Here is a 24,289-nt window from a genome sequence, read left to right as displayed (position 1 = left end):
ATGGGAGCAGCCCTGAGAACTTGTTGGTTCAAGTCAGGACAGTGCATTGTTGTGGCTCGTTCTCTCATTCTGTTCTTAGTGCTTTGATGTCACTTAAAGCGTCATATAAAGCATTTAGCCAGTCCTGCAAGAAAAGAGTTCCGTTTCAAATGCCACTCCTGTGGCCACGATGGACGGACAATCGCCATGGTTTGTGTTTTCCGGGTGGTGCAGTCAGTGCAGAGTTAAGTAGTTTACCTCAAAAACGTATTTCCGATCAGTTACCCACACCATGAAGCCTTGAATTCATGGGGATGTTATTGTCGCATTCCTAAGCCAAAAATTATCCTACCCGAGACTACGCCGGTCGGGTCATCAAATCAAATCATTGGCTTAGGAATGAGACAAAAAAAACACCCAAAAAATCCATGATTTCAAGGCTTCATGGTGTGTGTAATTGATAGAATTTTTTTTGGGGGTGAACCTTTAAATGACGGAGAGCGCGGCTCGATTCCTCCACAGTGCCTATGGCTTGGCCGAGCACTGCCACGAACACAGTGGTAAATGTTCACAGGTGGTAAAGCCGGCAGGGGAGGGCCCATTTCTGTCACTCTACTAGAGACTACAGCTACAGGTTGGTCAGGTAAGGGTTGGCAACAATTTATAAAAAAGAAAATCATCATCATCATGGTTGTCAAGAAAACCTGACTTCTCAGCCATAAAGATTAATAAGGCTAAACAGTGCACAGCACTTATCTTAGTAAGTTATTGAGGCGGGCTGCTGGAAGACCCTATACACGTTGCACAAACTAACGCCAACCTCTTCTTCCTAACTAAACAGGGAGGTTTAATCTAACTATATTTGGGGCCAGTGTTTGTGTGTGTTTTTACTTTTATGGGAGGTGTGTATATCATCCATATACTGTACAGTCAACTTTGCCCCAGATTTTGGCCTACTGTGCTAAGTAATTGAGTGAAAGTAATCTGATCCCACCCAGAAGAGCCACTCTTCATTCAATGCGCACACACACACACACACACACACACACACACACACACACACACACACACACACACACACACACACTTAACTTATTCAACCGTTTTGAACACTGTATTTCTGAGATGTACAGCTATTTTCATTTTAATCTTAGTCCAGTCTCCGATTGGATGTCATTTTTGGGCTGAGTAGGTAGGGATTCGAAACACCGACCCAGGGATCATTGGACGACCTGCTCTACCTCCTGAGCCACAGCCGCACACTCTACAAGCTTGAATGTAAATATCTGCTGTTTTTCAATAGGTAAAGCATAACATTTTAAATAATGGTTAATGTGGTTAAACGCCAAAGTGACACAGACGTGTTCCAGGTCTTAATGGGCGAGGGGAGACATGAGTATTCTGGGAATAGTACAAAGAAAATGTTTCGTGAGTTGTGACACACTGAATACTAAATAGTTTGTAGTGATGGACCACTATGACCACTCTTAACAGCATTTAAACATCTCTCAGCTTACTGAACAAACACAATCTCTCCATTAGGCCTACTTATTGCATACATAAACAGAGTAAGCCGTCAGAAACCAGCAGCCTTGAAAACAACCCAGCCATGCCAATGTCGTTGCCTTCATAGTATGGCCTCCAAACATCAAGGATGTTTGTTTTCAAGGTGAGGCATCACTGAGTAGAAAAACACCAACCCTGCCACAGTACAATACATCATAACACTTCTGTCATTATTTCTCAAATAGCAGCAGTTGCCAATATATCTGCCACAACATACACACAACACTTTATAGACTAAAGCATTAAGATAGGCTAAATTAGCATGAATAATACATACTACAGGGCCTGTTATTGAGACTGTGTGCATACTGTGTGCACTGTGCATGCCCCCTTTCCCTCCTGAAAATGGGCATACGCACAGGAGTACTGTTGGCACACAGGTCATGTTGGCTGATGGGTTCAAGGCACAGAAGAGGTTTTTCTCTGTGGGCAGTATGAATGTGCCCAGATGTCAATACAACAAAATACTGCCCGCAGCCCGTCATAAACAAATGAGGTAAAAGAAATGTAGTAACTAATTTCTCAAGATAGAGAAATAAATGTACACTAGGAAGGGTCAAAAAAGGGTGCTGGTGCTCAGTCAATTAGGGCATGGACCACTCTGTCCTTGTGAGTCGCGAGGACCCGAGTTCAAATACGACTCCCATCGTGTCTTGCATGTCTCCCTTCTGTCGGTCCTCTCGGTTTCCTGTTACTCTGCTCTCCTTAAAGATGCACTGGGAGGCGAGCCATTACAACTTGCCAAAAAACCCACAACTAAGCCTACAAGGACTTGTAAGGTCTTTGTAACAGCGCTATTATATTTCACCAATATGATGGACATGTTTCTATGTATATTCGTTGGCCTCCTGTTTGAACATTAAGGCATTTTGATTTCATACCTGTGCAATACATGTAACAAATATTGTCAAGCTTTTAGCATTTATTTGAGATAAGCTATATGTATTACGATTCCTCGGCGATGGCTAGCACGGTGGCTAGCATTTAGCAAGGGGTAACTCCATGTTCATCAGAGAAGGCAGGTGGTTGTCTACACAAATGGTTCCCAAACCTTTTCATGTCAAGGACCCCCAAAATGATACTCATTATCCTGCAAACCCCCATTTGAAAATATATGCCAAGGACCCCATAAGAGAAGACTTTTACGGCTCTAGCAGTGATTTTCAACCATTTTAATTTCAAGGGACCCAGGTTCGACCTGAATTCGGCTACAGTCCCCTATTTAAATGGCATTTCTATCTCTGGGACCCCAATGTATATTGTAAAATGTAAGTTAATTTAACTCTGATATATAAAGTTAATTTAACTCACAGAGTGTACAAATGGAACCAAATGGACCCATTAAGGGTCTATTTGGTTCCTAATTATCATTCAGCTGGGTACCCCCTGGAACTCCCTCAAGGACCCCTGGGGGTCCCCAGACCCCACTTTGGGAACCACTGCTCTACACTATGGTGTATACTATATGTATACCCCGTATACTATAGATAGCTAGGCAGGTAGGCATGAAGATACTTCACATACAAGATATGTATTTGAATAATAATGTCAAAACCAATCGAGAAGGTAACCTTTGACATCTTTAAATTAAGTCAGGATAGTTTTTCCTTGTTCCTCTTGTAGAACATAATGCTATTGCCTGTGTTTGTTTACTCTGTCTGTTGCTAACATCAGTAGGCTGAGAGACAGCCTTGATGAATGATTGATGAGCATCGAGCATGCTTAGCAAAGTGAAAGACGGGTCAGACAAAAGCCAGGTACCTGAGAGGAATGACCATACCAACACACACACCCACCCACAGACACAGGACACCCAATAATAAACCATCGGTGGACACATGCACCGTTACGGTGTATGCACACGCATACACAACTGAGATCATGTCTGTGTTCAACGTTAACACCCGACAACGAGCAACTGACTAAGCAAAGACAATAATTAGAAACATTAACGCACAATCCAAAGCATAAGCATGAGATGGAGTGCTAGAGCGTACGTTTATCAGGACACAAAAGGGGACCGAGATGAGATGAAGTCAGAGCTAGAAGATCATCCCCTAATAGCCCGCCACAGATACCTGGCGACAGGGAGTCATTAGGTTCCCTTGGAAACTGCCGTTGTTGGTGGACAGAACGTTTACGGCGTGTCATCTCTGTTCAGTGAGGACATGGGACGCTAAGTGGCAATTCCTCAAACATTACACGGTACATCTGCACTGACGTCATGCTAGTGCGTCAGCTATTTGAACAAGGTGAAAACACGAGGGTACACACACACACACACACACACACACACACACACACACGAGCAACATGCCCCTGTAGCTTAGGCAGCCTTATACAATGCATTCTGGCAGGAGGGAATCCATAGGTTCTTTTTTATTGCTGAACGTGCGAACCACAACTGTAACATAAGATCAGATGACAAACCTTTATTGATCCCCAGGGGGAATGTAGGTGTCACAGCAGCAAAAGCAGCAAGTTTAGAGTAATCCATCCTTCCGTGCGTTTATTTCATGCGATAAATTTTCATTAACTCAGTTTGTGTTCAAGTTAAAGTCCTACTATTTGTCACATACATTGCTGTATGCAAAATGTGTTCGTCGCATTTGACCCATCTCTTGGAGCGATGAGCCACACTCGGGAATCATTTGGAGTTGATCTAACCCCCAAATCCAACCCTTGAGTGCCGCACTGAGTCTTTGGTATGATCCGGCCGGGGATTGAATCCAGACCTCCCACTCCCGAAGCCCACTGAGTACATACAGTACAATACAAACAGCAACATATTTTGAAACAAAGTCCATTTTCACCGGCCCGTGAACAAAAAACATCAACTTGTATGAATGAGGCAACACCAAATGAATAGTTTGATGTGAAATATTAGTCAATGGCATTTTCATATTGTCCATTTGTCATGCTCCTAGTGGCATTGAATGAGTTTTCTCAAGAACCAAAACAAAAGGTAAATTCTTTGAAAATAAAGTGTCCACTATAAGAGGAATTCCCGACCCTTGACAGCATGGTGGGACAGTCACTGGTTGAGTGTTCAATAATGTTATTTATACTGTACAGTGCCATGGGTGAAATACAGTACTGAGTATTGAAAATACAATTTTTGTATTTATGCTCTGGGTGGCAAACAACACACGCTAAACACACCATGACATCCTTGCTGATTCAATATAAAAGGCAGGAAGGAACAAAGACAAGCCATAAGAACATGACATGAGAGGTACAGTACGCAGTACGGTACCAAGAGATTATAACCAAACCAACTAAACCAGTTTCACAGTGGAGTGTTTCTGGCTGCAGAGCACTGCAAAACGCGGCTGACAGAAGGGCATAATTAACCAAGTCTTCAAGGTCCACTGGATTACAGCTACAATCTAAACCTAATCTAAGGCCTACAATTATCACGTTCAGGCTCAACAAACAGATCTTGGAATAGAGACGGCTAAGAGGGTCAGTGTGCTTCACCAATAACAGTGTCAAGGAGGGGAGATGGTAGTCTAGAGTCGGACAAACAGCGTGGGCGGCTCAGGGCCCTGTGATTGACAGATGCTGATTGTCTCTTGACCTCTCACACCCACCAGACCCAGTGCTTGGGACCAGACCGGTCTGCAGAAGACACAAAACACCCACCAGACCCAGTGCTCTGGGCTAGACCGGTCTGCAAAACACCCACCAGACCCAGTGCTTGGGGCTAGACCGGTCTGCAAAACACCCACCAGACCCAGTGCTCGGGGCTAGACCGGTCTGCAGAACACCCACCAGAACCAGTGCTTGGGGCTAGACCGGTCTGCAGAACACCCACCAGACCCAGTGCTTGGGGCTAGACCGGTCTGCAAAACACCCACCAGACCCAGTGCTCGGGGCTAGACCGGTCTGCAGAACACCCACCAGACCCAGTGCTCGGGGCTAGACCGGTCTGCAGAACACCCACCAGACCCAGTGCTCGGGGCTAGACCGGTCTGCAGAAGACACATGATGATGATGTGAATTCACACGATGTGACTTCATGGGTATAGTGGCCGGTAGAGTGACCAGATGGAGAACCGTGAGGTTCCCATTTCGATCCCCAGAGCTCCCCCAGAGTCACTGTCAAAGTGTCCTTGAGCAAGACTCTAGTCTGAACCCATAATTGCTCCCATGTGCAGCTTAGTGCCTTGCAAGTTGCATGGTTTCCTCCGCCATCGGTGTATGAATGGGTGAATGTAATGCACAATCTATGTAAAGCGCTTTGGATAAAAGAGCTATATAAATGCACCATTTACCATTTAGTGACCCTCTTCAGGGGCTTGGCGAAAATTAAACAGCACATCTATAGACAAATCTATGGCCCCATAGGGGGGCAATCATAGCTGCGGTGTCACATTAAGCGCAGCTCAACACCGCAGCACTGATTGCATACAGCTGTCCTGCAGGGCACGGCTGTGCGGATTCGACTCTAAGCCATCAACGTGTTGTGTTGTTATGAATGGACCAAGTCACCAAATGCAGACCCTTGGAGTACCCCGAATCCCCGATCAACAAAGGATATGGGGTTAAGTGGTTAGAAAGCACTACTACAATGCCAAATTGGCAGAGGAGGAATTACGTAGTCGTACTAACAAACACAAACTGGCTAAATCTGAGGGCATAGATAGAAAAAGACTACATTTTATGTCTGAAAACCTAGCTGAGAGGATGATTCATTCAGAATGAATAAATTAACACTCACTACATCACTACATATTTTGGTCTCTCTCTGTGTGCCCATGTACACCCCCCACTCTCTCACAAACTTAAATTGTATAATACAGCACACACACGCGTACGCACACGCACACACACACACACACACACACACACACACACACACACACACACACACACACACACACACACACACACACACACACAGAAATACAAAAAGCGAAACAGCTGACGATAGATTTGGTTGACCTTGGAACACGCAAGTGAGACCTCTCTCTCTCTCTCTCTCTCTCTCTCTCTCTCAAGCATTTCAGTGTGCCGCCCCGGCCTCTTTCATTCTGGCTGCTGCCCATGCACTTCACCATCTATAGAAGTCAAACCACACTGGCTGCTACAGCTATTTTAAGCACCTTTCCTCCCCTTTGCCCTACAACACCACACCCTCGCCCGCCGTACGCTGTGCATGGGAGCTCCTCTCCGTGTGACGGATATTGAACAAACACTTAGAAATGTCAAGATCATTCCTAATCACGTGCGTTGTGCACGTGTTTGGATTAGAGTGTATCAACATTGTAGACATCAGTCACATCTACACTACCAAATACCAAGATCTACTGATATTCTTTTTTTTTTTTACATATTCACATTGTAAAATCTGTGAAAATTGTAGGCGAATACCACTCCACGCAGAGCCTCATGTAACGTTTCATTTCCGTATATTATTCGTGATTAGCACAGGGAGAAAATTAGGTATGATAGGTGCAAGTTACTGGACACAGAAAACAAGAAGTTAACCGAAAACTAGCCTCGGTACCCAGACTTATATTTTCGGTCCCATCGGCTCAAAAACGGAAAGCCAAATATCCAAATATTATTAAATACATTTTCAGAATGGTAGACCTCAGGCCTGAGGCCTGTACCATACCAGGCCTCAGGCCTGAGGCCTACCATTGCGTGGCACATTTATGCACGAAATGTCTATGTTCACAGGCTTCTGTGTGCGGCCTAGAGGGCATCTGAGCAGTACTACACGTCTTACACCATATGCGTTTGGGAAACCCAGCCAATATGTCTCTCCACCAAAGACAGAAAAAATGCTGAAAATTGCATAAAGACAAATGGAGCCCAAGAAATTTGTCACAAAAGCTCATGGCAAAGAGAGCGGACAGACAATAGTCATAGCAGTCGCACGGTTAACTTCCTTTTCCCACAGAAAGTCAATTAGTCAAAGGAAGACCAGTTCTATTCTGAGCAACTATGGGCCTGCTCATTAACACAGGACAGCTTCAGAATGCTATTCAATACACCCTGTGGCAAAATCAAATGCAATACACACAAAAAGAAAATGTAATCCATTAACAAAAACAGTCAACATGCAATCAACAGCCTGAATGTATGTATGCATGCATGGACTTTACACTATGATCCACATTCCACAATGCTGCTTGTTAAAGTATTTGTGATTTTCTGCTTTTCTCAAGAACAGCAGCAAAAGAATGGCAACTGTTCGCTTCTCACCTGTCAGAGAGGAAATCTACAGTGACTACAAACAAAACCAGCTATTTGCATGTTCCTTCCACGGCACACTGCTTCGATGGCACATCGTGTAGGCCACACAAATTATTCAAATGTCAATGTAAATGCCGCTGCCAAAACAGATACCACTGAACTGAATGTTCCCCACTGACAGGAAAGCCCAGTCCATCGTTTCTCATCACCTCGGACAGCAAGAACAATTGTTCTTAAAGTCTCATCACCCCTGGAGTGGACCCAACTCAAAGAACTTAACTGAAATCCCACTGGAGTCGTAATCAGTGCAATAGACGTAGAAATCAAAGTCAAAGTCGTACGATTAGTCACAGACTCACAGGTTACCGCAGTGAAATTTGTTCTCCGCATTTGACCCATCTCTTGGAGTGGTGAGCCACAGTGTGCGCCACGCTCGGGAATCATTAGTTGATTTGACCCCCAATCCATCCCTGAGTGCCAAGCAGGGAGGCATTGGGTCCTATTTTTGCAGTCTTTGGTATGACCCGGCCGGGGATCGAACCCCCGACCTCCCAGTTTCAGGGCGGACACTCTAACCACAAGACCACTGTCTGGTTATGTGGTGGCACTGAAGTATACAGTCAAAACCAGTGGTTCCATAATGATGCGCCATTAGGTCACTGTGTGCCTTGGGATTTTATGACAAACGCATGAATTAATGAATCAATGAATTAATTAATCAATCTAAAAGTGTTCTGCTGCACTCATTTCCCAATACAGAGGCAAGAGATTTAGTTTTGCCCAATGCCAATTGGCGATGAGTAAACTACCAATTAACGGTGCCGTTTTTCATTGGCATTCATTGTCAAACAAAATCTTACTCTTCTTAAAATAAATCAAGAAACTGGCTCAGCAGACAGTTAGTTATCGACAATTCAAAGTAAAACTTTTATGAACATGGTCAATTCTCCCCAATACTTGAGTAGTAGACATTTGAATTTGCAGACTCAAAGTAAACACAACAAAATTTAAACAGGACATACAGTACATGCAATTAATGTATGCATTCACTGAAAGGGCCCTATTTCAAAGCATTGCCAGCAGTTCTGAACTATGAAATGTGCTTAGTTAGTTCCATGGAAAACTACCCTATGTTACTGCCAAGTTGCCAAATGTCTGCAAAGTAGGCTGTGTTTGTTTATGGAGCAGCCTCAACTTTTTATGACATCGCAGAAAAGGAGTCCTGGGACTGAGTTGGTAATGAAATCGTATTTTCAAGATACTACTAGGGACCCCCCTCCTTGCCCTGGGCTAGGAGGTCTTATCATTATTGGTGAATGTGGTGGTGAAGGAGCCTAAATAAATACCATTCTGACACATTTTAATTCTGGGTAGGGTATGTGCGTTATAAACTGTATTTCAGACTTGCTAACCATTAATTAACCAGATGTTGGCCAACCATTGGACATATATGTCAAACTCAAGGCCCGGGGGCCAAATCAGGCCCATGAATGAATTATCTTTGGCCCGCGGGATGATATTTAATTTGTCACGTATCGAGGGCCCACAAGCGCAAGCATGTGTCTTCTCTTCACTATTGATCAGCAGTGAAAGTATATCACTTGTGGTCAACTTTCAGCTACCCCCTCCCCAAAAATGCCCTGTGTGTTGAATCACAGTCCGGCCCTCGACTTGTACCAATTTCTTTATTTTGGCACACTGTGTATTTGAGTTTGACATCCCTGAACTAGGATATCCGTTATTCCAATCCCTAGTGAGGTGTGACAGGAAAAACTGCTTATTGCATATTCAAGAAGAGAAATTTGACATAGAAACGGTCTGAAATTTCCCAGACATTTTTAAGGAAAGGTTTGAGTGTCACGCAAAACACTTGTGGGCAAAGAATACAGATGATTAACCTCAACAGCGAATGTTCATCTACTATGATGACGTGCCTAGAAGAGTTGCGCTAGGGCTCATCTGCAAAAAAAAAAAAATGATGAAAATGTGGCGCAAATCTTTGAATATTCCTTCAGAGTGAACATTTTTAACTTCTGCTTCTGGGGGGGGTCCCTGGAACAACATATTTTCAGATGAGGGTCAGCGGCCAATTACATATAATTCTGGGGGTCCTTGACATGAAATAGTTTGAGAACCACTGAGATTTTTTTCAGAAAACTGTCAGGCTTTAGAATTTGTAGAATCGTCCTCAGGTCAAAATGTTAAAGCTACTCATACGCCCAAAACCCCCACCCCACTCTCCATACTGCCGTTACCCTCAAGGTAGTCAAAGACAACAACATTGCTAAAATTCGTATCCTTCTAGTGCATCATAAGAAAAGAGTCTTTCAATCAGTAAATTTGACAGAACCTGGTCTACGTTTATCTCATATGTGGAAGACTTTACATTTCCCCTAACGAGCAGGCGAGGGAACCGGCGGCCAGACCCCGTGCTCCGTCCCCCCAGGGGGGGTTGGAGTTGACGGGGCTGGAATGCACCTCCCTCCCTCCCGATGCTATGGTTACTACTACTATTGATCAGCATTATTTGCTTCTGTCTATATATATATATTTGACCTTTATATCTATGTTTGCCGTCTCTGGACGGGGGGAGAGGGGAAGGCGGGGGATGCAAAAATTGAACAGTTTTGAGTCTGAACTGCCTGTCAGTCAGGCTGCAAAAAGGAATAAAAACAAGTGAACACAAAATGTGTCAGAAAAAAGGTACCTTCTTTCTGATGTGGAGCACAGACCAGACCACACTTACAAGGAACAATGTCAAGAAATGTCGAAGCCACGTTCACAAAAAGACGATATCCTAACAGGCTGACACGGATACATTATGTAATGCAATGGAAAAGGTCAATCACATCTCCTAGTCAATGTGTAAACTGAAACTCCAGTAGAAAGACTTATTCATCGTTGGGAAAGGAAATCAAGGGTGCATGCATGGTGCCTCAGCCTGTTACTGCACACACTGCACAGACCATATTATGCTCCTAGGTAGCATGGTGACCCGGATTCACATACAGTCGTCGTCATTTCACCAGAGGAATACCAGACTTGGGATTGAAACGTGTTTTTGTACAGTATATAAGCATAGTAGGAGCAAGTGGTGAGCTGCTGACTTTTTCCTTTTGATAGTCTCTCTACTCTAAGCTGCCAGGTCCTTACTTACCAAAGACAGATTGACTCATTAACTTATCAACAGTCATTCTAAACGGACAGAAGCTGATGTAACACTAACTTAAGGGAGTTAATGCAATGAATGCCATGTCTCGATTTGGTTTAGCCAGCAACAGGGCTATTAGTCACTACAATTTCACTTGATCATGTCACTATGTAGGCAGACAGTGTGTGTGTGTGTGTGTGTGTGTGTGTGTGTGTGTGTGTGTGTGTGTGTGTGTGTGTGTGTGTGTGTGTGTGTGTGTGTGTGTGTGTGTGTGTGCGTGTGTGCATGCGTGCAGTGCGTGCATGCATGCGTGCGTGCTTGTCCTGAACAACCTTTGAAACTAGTTGTGAATTAAAGAGGGTGACTTTCAGACCAAAGGCAAAAAAGAAGACTTTAGTTTTAGGAAGAAGGGTGAAAAAAAAGAACAAGACCTTATTCATCTGAGGAGAGACCACTGGGAGACTAGAGTCTCACAGTCTGTCTGAGAGTGTGAAGCAGAGGTACAGACCAGACACTAAACTGGGCCACTCCGAACATAACAGTTGATATTATTACAGCCAAGTTAATCCGTTTGTCCTGTTGCATTTTTTCCAGGTGCATATCCAGGAACATCAGAAACACAGGCAGCCATCTAACATAAACATCAGAGAACTGCTACCATCAGAGCAGACCGTACGCTTTGGAATGGTGTGGCCTCATTGATGTTGCCTGATGCCAAATGACTCGCCATGTCCTGCAACTCCACTTGCTGTGACACATCTGACTTTTATTACACGAGAGGATGTGAGGTTTGTTTATAGGTCTTACCTTTTGTAAGTTACGGTGTGAAAATCAGGGCAATGCCTGAGAGATGACTTTCCAAACATTCAAAGTTATGTCATCAACTCGTTAGCCTACGCATTAACACTTGCCTTTGCTTAAATATGTGCCTGTCCGGCTCCTTGCCAACAGCACTTTAACAAATCCTTGAGGCCAAACGTACGTCTCCCTGCTGAGTGCAAACAATAGCAGATGCTCACAAATTCAGACAGGCAATCGATGATTTGTGTCAAAGCCTGCTTTTAGAACACCATTTCCTTTCCCAGGCAGCGGGGAAGGGGGAACATAGACATACTTCTCCCCTACCAGTAAACAACACTATGGGTCACATTTTCTTTCTTTTTTTTCAGACTTTGTGGTATGTGGCTCTGAATGGAGCAGGATGTTATGCAGCATGGGAGACATTTCGTTGCCTTGCCTCAAGGAGGCCTATTTCTTTCTTTTTTTTACTTTCAAGGTCAGGACACCAACAAAGACTATGCTCATCATGCATGCATGCACTTACTCACCTATAGTACCGAGACTGGAGGTATGTGGAGCAGACTGCTTTGGACACGTGACTGGCCGAACCAAAGTCTATCACCTTCACCCTGTAGGGCTGCCTCACGGGGTCCACCAGCATGATGTTCTCAGGCTTCAGGTCCGCGTGGATCAGGCCCATGATCTTCAGCTTCCTCAGCGCGGTGGCCACCTGCTGCAGCACGGGCCGGATCACCTTCAGGGGCAGCGGGCTGAACTTGTTCTGCTTCAGGAAGTCGTACAGGTTCTGCTCCAGCATCTCGAACACCAGGCAGGTGTGGCTGCGGTGCTGGAAGCACTCGAAGGCCCGCACAAGGTTGTGTTCGTCAGCGTTCTCGCCGCTCAGCCGCGCCAGGATGCCCACCTCGATTTGGCCCTGCCGCGCGTACGACGGGTGGTTCTTCAGGATCTTCACGGCCACCACCTCGCCCGTGCCCCGCTTCCAGCACTTCACCACCTGGCCAAATGTTCCGCGGCCCAAGAAGTCCAGCACCTCGTAGGTGTTCTTCATGGAGCACAGGACTTCGTGCTGTACAAGCTGGTAGTCGCCATCGATGCCTCCCGCTCCTGCCGCGCCTCCGCCTGCTCCTGTGCCCTGTTTGGAAGGGCCTCCCCCCCTGCCGCTCCCCGCGACCGCAGGTGCGGGCACTGCCGCGGCGCTCGCCACATTCGTCGCTTGCAACATGGCGGGCAACATGGACAGTTCCTCCACTATCTGCATGGCGCTCCCTCTGTTCTCCAGCTCCTCGCTCTTACGTTTCAGCCCGCATCGCTGGGCGCTGTCCTCCACCGAGTTCAAACCTCCGCGCTCCTCCTCCTCTTCTTTATTTCCCTCTTCCTCCCGTCCACCTCCTCCCCCACCTCTCCCGCAGCAGCCCGCTCCCCTTCCCCCTCTTCCTGCCCCTGCTGCTCCACTGCTGCCTCCACTTCCCTTGTCCGTCCGCTGCTGTCCCTTGGCCCGCGAGGGGAGGACAACCCCTGCCTCCTGATGCTTCTTCTTGTGGGCCGCAGTAGCTGGGACTGCCGCTCGTCCTTCCTTCTTGCCGGCCTGTTCTCTCGGTACGCCTCGCACTACCACCGTCTGCACCGAGCGCTCCTGTCCGCCGCGCACTTTCACGCCCGCCACCGACTCTTGGTTCACAAACGAGGACGCTTGTTTGGTCGGATGAGCGATGCCAACGGTTCTGCCGTTCAGATAAGTCCGTGGATGACGGGCCCTCTCATGGTACACACCGCTGCTGGGCTCGACTTTGAGTTTCTTCACGCTGCAAAAGGCACTTGTCTGGGTTTGATAAATGTGTGGTGGGTAGACCAAGACTTGTGAGGCCATACCTGCACAGAGAGAGAAAAGAAAAAAGTGGGCCATTAGCTTGTAAGCATGTCAAAATGTTCTTTAGTAGTAGAACATATTCTGTTTTAAATCTATGTGTGGTTAAGATATCCCTATTCCTAACCGGATAATATTCCGGAAATACCAGTATTTCAATAATGCAGATAGCCTACTTATGAAACTGCATCTAATAACAACCTTGTGTTATAGATAGTCACTTCTGAAAAAATGGTGGAGGTGAAACTGAACATTATTCCTAACCTAAATGTAGCATGTGCCATTTTTCTTTCTTTATTTCTCACTGCAATCCCCAAAAGCTTATAAAGGACAGCATCCCCCAGTTGATTGAAAACACACTCAATTCTCCACCCATCTAATGCTGCAGCCCCTGCTACCTCCACATAGCAGATGACTAACTTCTGAAAGGTTTGCCTGACCTTTTCCTGTCATTTCCATGCAGGTCAGAGAGAGAGAGAGAGAGAGAGGCTGACAGGCAGGCAGGCAAACAGACAGAGAAATAGCACAGGGATCGAAAGATGGTTTGGAACAAAACCATGAAGCATCTTCAAGCACACATGATGCCGCCACCTCTCCCATTACAGGAGGAGTTTCCATTTCTCCCTTACTCCGATTTTGAGCAAAACAAAGAAACAATGCCATCCTAGAGAATATTATGTCCTGCCAAAAAAATAAATGTCTTGAAACTGGATTACTGGACTGGACTGCTAAATTGAGCAGACAAAAGAAAGTTTTTGGTTTTAAAGAGGGAACGCCGTGATATCCCCCCCCACCCCCCCTAAACCTTGATCATCAGGTACTATGATTGATTATACTACTAGGAGAAAGATTTTTTTTCAAAAACAGTGGTAAAACTAGACAAAGTGCCAATCGGCACAGGTCTCCACCAGGGCAGGTCAGGTTGTGGCCTCATGGTGGCGCTATAACAGGCTGTTGAGGAAGATTTGGGCCGGAGGTTCGTGTTGGAGGGATGCAGGTACAATGTTTTTCCATGTGTGCAATGCATACATAAGTTGTATACAGATCGATGCAGTTATAGCTAAAAACAGGAATTGGCCTGTTATAGCGCCACCGTGAGGCTGATTTTGAGGAAAAAATTGTGGCATGTCGTCCTCGGCCTAGTGAAAATGTGCGTGTATAATTTAACGGAAATTGCACACTGTGTTTGTGATTTGTGGCCTTTTTTCGAAATGGACGAATCGTGTGAGCTTTGGAAGCCAATCTTCGCCAATCAGGATGGAAGATGGGAAATGGTGCCGCTCCGTGTTGATCACATGACTATGGAGATAGTGTATACCGATTTGCGTGAAATTTGGATAAAATCTGAAGGAGTAATAATAGAAAATGTGTTTTACATATGTGGGCCTGCTGGTGGCGCTATAAAGAGCAGATGTGAAAAATTCCAGGCAAAGGTTTTTCCTTGGCCTCTAGAGAGTTGGCATACAAAGTTATCCACAGATCCGTGCAGTTAGAGGTAAAAACACTTTTCGGCCAGTTATAGCGCCACCTTGAGTCTGAGTTGAAATTGTTCATGTGGCATTTCGTCCTCGGCCTAGTGGGAATGTGGGTGCACAATTTCACGGAAATCACGCGATGTGCTCATGATTTGCAGCATTTTGTTTGAAACTGAGCACTCCTGTGAATTTTGGAAGCCAATCTTAACCAATCAGGATGGAGTGTGAGAAATCTGAAAGACCGGTTTCGTTGAATGGCTCTAGAGAGACTGTGTACCAATTTGCGTGATGTTTGGACAAAATATGTAGGTGTACTGTGCAAAAACTTGTTTTGCACAAAGCGGCCTCCTGGTGGCGCTATAACAGGCCGTTGTGGAAAGTTTGGGGCAGAGGTTCATCGTTGGCATCCAGGGAGTGTGTGTGCAAAATTTGGCATCGATCGGGTTAACGGTGGCCGAGATTAGCTGCTCACGGACGGACGGACGGACGGACGGACACACGGACACACGGACGGACGGAGTGCAAAACATACTCTCCCCACATGCCTTCGGCCTGGTGGAGACAATTATGTTTTTATGTGGCCACATGCACCAGTTCATTAAGTATACCTGAACTGAAGCCACACCCACAGCTGCTGTTGTATGATAAAGGGGGAGGGGATGATATTGTGATGTCACTATATATGGTGTATTTCGTCTGGGCTTTTTGAACTCAAAGGCTTTCAGGAAGAAATCAAAAATACACACTGAAGACATATTGAAATGTTCTAACCACACCTGGGAGTAATGTTAACTCCATAGAAGACATATACAAAACAGAATCACGGCACTCCATCTTTTAAGATTTTGCAGTTCCATCTTCAAGAGCAGTAGTCTGCTCTGCCTCAATGGCCTTTATATCAGGCCCTAGCCATGTGCCCTCCTAAAGCCCACAACCTACTTCCTTTATTCTGGGGCACATCCGCTGACATCAAAGAAGCTCATCCCCGACAGCTCTTTGACTTTAATCAACAGCGCCTTCAGGGAGCCATATTTAGAAGGCGAGCATGCCTCATCTCCAGGACTGTCACACCAGGCTTCTAAAAGACTCTCCTATCTCACAACATAACAACAACACTGGTGGTGGTGAATCACATGCACATGCTGGAGATACCATCATATCAATAAATTATACCTTTTCTGACTTGGTGACAGAATTAATACACTATAATTAAAAGTCACCAACGGAGAGAATAAACACCCACAAGTCAAACCCACACCTTTTAAGCTGGAAGGCAGCACAGCTGTAATCAAGAACTAAGAATATGTTCATTGTTCAAACTGTACACCAGCAAGTACTAGTATCTTTAATTTTGAAAACAAATATGTAACCTCTATCCAGGATCCGCTCACTACCTTTGATATTTTCGAGGGGCGCTATAGCCCCTCCTACTACAGGTTTAATGTTTGTTTTTAGTTCAATGTTTGTTTTAAAAATGCCATTACCAATAAAGAGAATTTTAATGTTTGTTTTTAGTTCAATGTTTGTTTTAAAAATGCCATTGACAATGAAGGGAAAATTTACGTCATCTTGTCCATAACAAACATTAAATGCAATTAACAATAAAGAGAGTTTTAATGTTTGTTTTTAGTTCAATGTTTGTTTTAAAAACGCCATTGACAATGAAGGGAAAATTTACGTCATCTTGTCCATAACAAACATTAAATGCCATTAACAATAAAGAGAATGTAATGTTTGTTTTACATCACCTAATATATTTTAAGTATTTTATATATACTTTAATATATTAGCGCCCCTCACTTCATATGGGTGTGATTTTTTTATGTAGCAAATATCAATATTATGGATTATATGTTGGAAAGAGGATTATTATGTATGAAGCTCCCACAGAGTGTAACCAATGAATGAATACATTGCGAGGAAGAGAGACAGGTTTCAAGTTATGCAATCAGTGTTGCAACAGTTTTGTTAATGTTCATACCTGGCTTCAGCCTTCAGTTCACTCTTATTGCCCTATATATATGCAGATGGAACCAAGGCTCCGTCCATCTGGTGGGAAATCACGCCATAGTGGCAGCACAGGGAAAGGGGCCCGGAGGAGCAGTTCAGAAAAAAGTAAACTATGCTAACTGACTGCCGTCACTAGATTACAGAAAGGATTATGTATCCAACAGTAATCAATGAGCTGATATTTTTACTATATTGCTGCACGACACTGTTGTGATGAAGTATATAAAATGAAGCTTAAGTGGTTAATCAATTAAATAATTAAAATAAATTATCAATGATTTGATTAATCGAAAAGCAGTAATCGATATTAGTTGCAGCCCTAAAAACAGATAGTTTGACAATTCCTTTCTTGGCAGGCATTAGGTAGTAGGCACTATGCACTATGCTGAGCAGAGCACTCAGCAGCAGGGCAGTCGCTGGGCTCTCAGCAATAAATTAAGCAATATAAACTAAGCACAAGTATAAAGGCAGCTGTGCTACCATGATAGTCCCAGGCAGCACCGACGGAAAGCAGGGTAACTGCTTATGGTCCTGTAGCCCTCACCTCCATGACATGTTACTGAGCAAATGCTTTGAGAAGCATGTCAAAGAGCAGATCAATATCAGGTTGCTTGCCACCCACCCTGGACCCCAAACAATTTGCTTACAGGCAAAAACAGATGCATGTGTGATGCGTTGCTGTAGCAACATATCAAGGAGTTGGCTGCTATGCTTTACTGAAAGTTGTTAAAAGCACACGATACTGAATTGTTACTGTTCTTTTTGGGTCACCAAATGTTAAGGGTCAATAATACAAAGAAACCAGATCCTGGACAGATCTTATCTAGAACAACCTCTGGTAAAACAGTGGCCCATATAACCCTTAAATAATAAGACTTCAGACTTAACAACATAACATATAGGCCAAGATATGCATATTATACTACTATACTATAAGCAGAAATGTCTTGTCATGCGACTCAACATCCTTTGATTCCCATGATTTCTTACTTTGCCAAAATTGGCATTAGTCATTGAATTGATTTTCATCAAATGTATCTTTGAGCAGACAAAATATATGTCAAGTTAACATAGTACACACACATCATGGCTATCAACTTGGAAGCATTTCCAGTTATGTGGGGACTTTATTCCCACATAACTATAGCATATACATTTAATTTAACTTAATAAAAGTATAGTTCTCTAAGGCAACTAGGAGTCCCTACTCAAACTTTCCAAGTAGCATTCGCTAAATCCGGCATATTTACCCTTGCTCATGTGTATGTATGTGTATTACACCGCAGTAACAGGTCTTGTGTTCGTCAATGTGCACTGTTCCGACCAAATAAATAAATACATAGAGTAAGAGTAAAGAGCAGCAAAGCCCATTTCAACTCGGAGAGACACAGACAGACACCCAGTTTCTTCTGTCACCATGACAGCTCTCTCTTCATTGTGTGCACACACTTCCTGTTCACTTCATATGGAGACAAGTAGAGATAGCTAGGGCCCGCGCGGCCGCGCCAGTACTAAAAGGGAACACTTATGCAACAGAGCCTACTGGGCTAATCAGTGGAACGTCAATGCAAGCTCATCTTATGTCCAGTACAACCGGCCTGTAAACATTAACACAGCACTGACTTTAACAACCAGCAGCACAGGGCAGGCCCAACCCTGATACAATTAAGTGCTTATCTAACGGTTATTTCCAACTGTCAACTAGCGTTTTTGAGCGGTGCGTGCCCTAACCGCTCCAATGACTGGCCGAGTGCGTCTGTCTGTCTGTCTGTGGTACAAACAGCTGTAATACCACTTGTTGCAAGATCAAGTACAACAAATATCACATATTTCTCACACCTCTAAAATGACAATTTTGGATGGGATTAGGAATGGGTTGGTGGCAGGGGTGGCGGGCAGCTGTGCTACCATGATAGTCCCAGGCAGCACCGACGGAAAGCAGGGTAACTGCTCTAAACCAGACCACGTGGTAGAAAGTAAACTAACAACCTTCCCGTTAGGAGTTATCAGGATTCAGGATTCCCACTTAACGAAAACAGAAATCATGAGCAAGAAGCCACCAGGCCACAAGCAGCCTGTCACACAGTCCTTCTGGAAAAGAAGCCTCTGCCAGCAAATCTGCCAAACGGAAAGCACTAGTGTCTTCTTGATAACAGTGGCTCTAGGAGGCACCCCTCGCCCTATTCTGGGTGGAAAGATAAGGCCAGCTCTGTTGCCTTGACTGCTCTCTTCTACACACAATCACACCCTATAGCGATGGTTGCTGCTGGCACCGTTTACCGTCTTCCCTGTCAGCGACTGGAGCATGCCAAGCCCTTCCATACTTCACCAATACCACATCAACAATGAGGGGAAATCTAGTAGACAAAGGTTGGAGACTAAAAGAGCCAGCAGAGGCAAGAGAGTGGCAGCTGCTGGACCCTGCTATTATTACCACCTGAAGTCTGATACTCCCTGGGTCTGCCAGCAGTCTCCTCCTGTGGAATCGTGTTACATCCCTCAAAGCTGCAGGACTTTTTCAGCAACCTTGGGCTGCTAAGTAATTGCACACGGTTGACCTTTGACCCCAGGCAGTCCAAATTAAATTTAGAGGGGAAAAAAATAAACCCCTCACACAGTCACACCTGTCTGTGTCCACAATGAACAAATGCTCCTGAGGGAAGACGAAAAAGAATAAGTGGCCAAGATGATAAAGCAATATCAGTGCTAGAATGAATACCCAACAGCTGATAATAACAGATAAGAAACCAAAAACATGCAATTCTATTCTGCCATTAAGCTACAGGAGGGAATAGCTACAGGAAATACTACTACAAGTTTACTGGAACAACTCAACACCTATTTATTTTCTGTGGAAGAATGCAAAAATAACAACTGCTTGGAGGGTAGGGAAAAAAGGTGACAGAAACCAATGTCAAAACATAGTTACAGATGACTAATTCCCAATAGACCAAAATGCCTAACTGATACTGTTACTGGGGCAGATATCGATATTAGTGAGTAAAAAACGTGGATGTTGATATATTGGTTGATGATTGAATACTTTATTAGACAGAAATGTAAACAGTACGAGGTACAGTCGTGGATAACACAATAAGTCCAGGGGACTTGTTTCCATTGTGGTCCTATGTTACGTCACAGCACAGGGCTAAGTGGCAAAGAAAAACGTGTATTTGGGAATAATATTGGTCTTACTCAGATGCCAAAGGTGGAACATTAAAACAATCGACAATGTATCCTCTATTCAAACAACAGCTCCCTTTAAAAAGCTGTGTCTACAGTACACTGGGTGCAACAATATCACAGCATCACATCTCATTTACATCATTATACCGTAGTATTTTTAATATTACAATCCAAAGCCAATATCCATAATGTAATTTCCCATTGGAACATTTTGGCAGGCATACTGAGAACAGCGATGTGGTGTCCGAACAGTCCGATGCAAGGAGACAGCAAAATAAAGTAGCACCCGCCTGGTATGTAAATATCTTATAAAATGGGCCAACTGATATGGTCCTGCTCTACTAAAACCCTAGACTAGAGCAAGAACAATAGTGTTAAATACATTCACTGATTCACATCCTTGGTTAAGTATTAATGCATGTAGGCCTACTATCGACGACACTCACCCAGGGACTAGTAAAGATGTAAATTATCTCTTACTGTAGCTATCTTTGGTGCAATAAATTTATTTTTGTGTACTGTCCTATCAAGTATCAATATATCAAGTAAACAAATAAACCAGTCATAATGCTGTATCCCAGCATTAATGCTGTAGACTGCTAAACTTTGAACCTCCGCCATTAGCAGATCAATGCAGGTTCGGTGTAACCACTCTGCATTGAACTGCCCTGCACTCAATTTGTTTGTCTTCAGCATCTCTAAATAAGTGGAGCATACTGAATGCAATTTGTTGAACGTGGGCCTTTGTTTACCCATTAGCTCGTACATTTAGCAAGGGTTGCTGTGATTCACTCACGTGCCTGGCATCTCACTAAAAACTCAGTTGTGTCTTGTGAATATGATGATGTCCCGTGCTCATGAGATAAAGGGTCCAGTATTTTCTAAAGCATGTGATCACCATGATATTTCAACTGTGAACGTATGATTTCGGTTTGTTGTTTGGAAGTCTTGTACTCATAAGATCAACCTATTAAGATAAGATATACCGGTATGTTAGCTGGCCTCTTTACTGGTCGCAGTGTTATTTTACACTTAGTTGTGCACCGGACGCCGGTGCGTGAGACACGGAGCACAAATAAGAATAAATCAGATTTGCCTCAATATACATTTTCCGCTATAAGGCAAAAAAAGACCCTCCGGCCTGCACATTGTAATACTAGTGTATGTCATGAGCAATTGTGAGGCAAATCTGCATTTTACGCCATTGTACAGTACGGTCAGCATGTCACCAACATTATTTCCAAATTCTATATACCCAATGAAAACGTTCTCAAATGGCAATGGCAAGTGAAATTATGGCATGTATTTTACAGTCTGCTAGGACTGTGTTTCTGTGGCACTTCTGTGGCGTATTTAGTGAGACGAGAGATTGCAGATTAAACATCAAACTGTAAGGACATAACAATTAATTAACGTACAACTAGAGAGGCTGGAGGGATGCATGGCAATAACATAATTGCATGAGCAGTCCTTAATGCTACATTTAGGAATGTGCAAAAGACTGGGAAACTATTAACATACTACAACGTCATAATATATAGAGCAGTGGTTTTCAACTTTTTTCATATCAAGGTCCATTATTTATACTGCATTTGGTCACAGAATACCACTTTATGAGATTTAGCTTCTCAGACCCAAACTAAAGAATATTTTGTTATCGTAAGATGTTGTCCGCAATTCCATGCTGTATTGATGTTGGTACCATTAGGAGAGATAATACAGGAAAACGTTGATCAAAACAGAAATTCTTCTACATTCTCTGTGTGGACTTAATTGTAAAGTGATGCAGGTGTTTAACAATAATTTAACTTTTGAGAGGGTCCATTTGGTTTTATTTTACACTCAGGGTCAATTTGGTTACCATTGCTGGGGACCACCTGGAACCCCCTCAAGGACCACCGGTGGTCCCCGGAGCACTGGTTGAAAACCACTGATATATCATATAGAGGTAGAGGACCAGTTACTGTTGACTGACCATGACTTGCTAGAAAATATGAGAGTGGACGTACGGCATCTTCATAACAGCCTTGCTAAGTTGCTGCTATACAGAATCAATCCATTTTCACCTAACATTTTCCTGATATATTAGGAGGCATAAGGTCAAGGAGCCCCTGTGGTTGGCTGCTTATAAATGACATGGCGCCTGTATCTATTCTATGACATCATGCGTGGTAGTTTAGTGATCTTAATTCTTCAATGTAGAGACAGCCATGGCCAACAGTATAGTATAATGTTGTTTGTGTCTGTGAGTCCAAAGTCCCCTCCCTTCAACTAACCATGAAGCTGGTTAAATGTTATCTAGCTAAAGCTCCTATAACAGATCTGCTGGGTGTTGTAGCTATATAATATTTGGTACATTTGGCAAGTAAGTAACAAAAGCCTGGTACACACACACACACACACACACACACACACACACACACACACACACACACACACACACACAGTAAAATCTGTGGTGTTACATTGTAATACATTATTACAATATTTGTAACTCAGAGTGTACCAATGTAGCCTTAATTGGATCAAGACTAAACAATAATTGTATCGAGTATGACTTTTACTTTCGTATCTACAGATGTGCAAATGTCAAAATCTATTTAAAAAAATCACACCCGTGTGAAGTATATTAAAGTCTATACTTAGGTGATGTAATGGTGATGTAAAACAAACGGTGCAAGCGCAAACATTAAACGCCATTAACAATAAAGAGACAATATGACGTAAATTACACATTATGACGTACATTTTCCCTTCAATGTCAATTCGTTTACAAAACAAACATTGAACTAAAGACAAACATCTGTGTAAAAAATGCATCTACTGTATGATAGTCTTGATCCAAGGGTAGTATGTGAACATACAGGCTACATGAGACATTACTTCACGCTTTGATGCCTCATTGAACTATATATTGTTTTGTGCAGTAGAAACATCTACAAGCTAATTATGAAGAGTCAGACATAAGGTGAACTCAAACACTGGTCTGCTGTTACTTATTGTCAATCATTAAGCTTCAGTCAACGTGAGCTACGGTGTCATAAAGACAACGAGGCAAAGAGCTGTTTTAGTTGGGATATAACTCATTATTCATGTCAACTCTGTGACCAGAGTTCCATACATAGCCTACGTATAACTTGCAATAGTTAATTACGTGACATCATGATACATAAAGCCAGTAAGCCACCAACGCCAACTTAGCTCCAAGTTACCACCAGTCTTATCTGTAAATGAAACAGCGCCATTATAACAGAACAGCCTTCATTTTGACAACGTATTAACTCACCTTCACGTAGAGTAACAATTGGTAGAATCCAGGGCTTCTACTGTGAACATGTTATGGGTTTATGAAGCCATACCATGCACAGTTTGCCTGCAATGCTGCTGCCATCTTGTCCTCCCACTACTACTACTAGACGACAGGAAGAGAGGGTAGCTCACTCTCATCGCCGACAACAACACCACCATCATCGTCGCCCACATTTTTTTAAATATAAACTTAAATTAAACTCCCGCATTCAAATGTCTACCAGCACCTCGCCTCTTTTAGCCTCGGACGGAGCTGATGATGTTAATTCACTTAGTTCAGATTCTTCTCCTGTCTCTTTGGGCGAAGTGGCCCATGATCTCTGAAAGGGTGTCCGTCACCCTCTTCGTTCTTTGGCAGAATGGTTACGCAGCAGGTCTCTAAACATGTCCCTTCCTCTCCTCTCCTCTCCTCTACTGTTGCTGCATGCCCCTTCCTCTCCTCTCCTCTCCTCTACTGCTGCTGCATGCGAGATGTTTGTGAACTGACGGCATAGGGAGGGCAGACCACACTAGTCAACGGTCGATACAGCAAAGAAATATCAAAGAGATGTGTCATCCGTCTGTCTGTAAGTAAGTGTAATGCTTTAGTGTCGTCCACTAACAGTTAACAGTTTTTGTATTGAGTTGTACTTGAAATGTACTGTAATTCTGCAAACTGTTAATATATATATATATATATATATATATATATATTATATATATATATATATATATATATATATATATATATATATATATATA

At 43.6% G+C, this 24,289-nt stretch overlaps 1 protein-coding gene across 1 annotated transcript in view; it reads right to left on the bottom strand.

Moving 5' to 3' along the window:
- hipk3b (homeodomain interacting protein kinase 3b) overlaps positions 1-23,980 on the bottom strand; it is a 73,724-nt gene extending 49,744 nt beyond the window's left edge. The window contains exons 1-2 of the mRNA XM_083760214.1: positions 23,526-23,980; positions 12,232-13,573 (exon numbers count right to left, since the gene is read on the bottom strand). Of these exons, the coding sequence (XP_083616340.1) occupies positions 12,232-13,571 (1,340 nt within the window). The 5' untranslated portion in view covers positions 13,572-13,573; positions 23,526-23,980. The remainder of the gene's footprint in view (positions 1-12,231; positions 13,574-23,525) is intronic.
- Between the last annotated feature and the right edge of the window lie 309 nt (positions 23,981-24,289).

The sequence above is a fragment of the Protomyctophum parallelum genome (assembly GCF_964188405.1).
Source record: "Protomyctophum parallelum genome assembly, chromosome: 2".
In the NCBI taxonomy this organism is placed as follows: Eukaryota; Metazoa; Chordata; class Actinopteri; order Myctophiformes; family Myctophidae; genus Protomyctophum; species Protomyctophum parallelum.
This window is presented reverse-complemented; position numbering and strand designations above follow the sequence as displayed.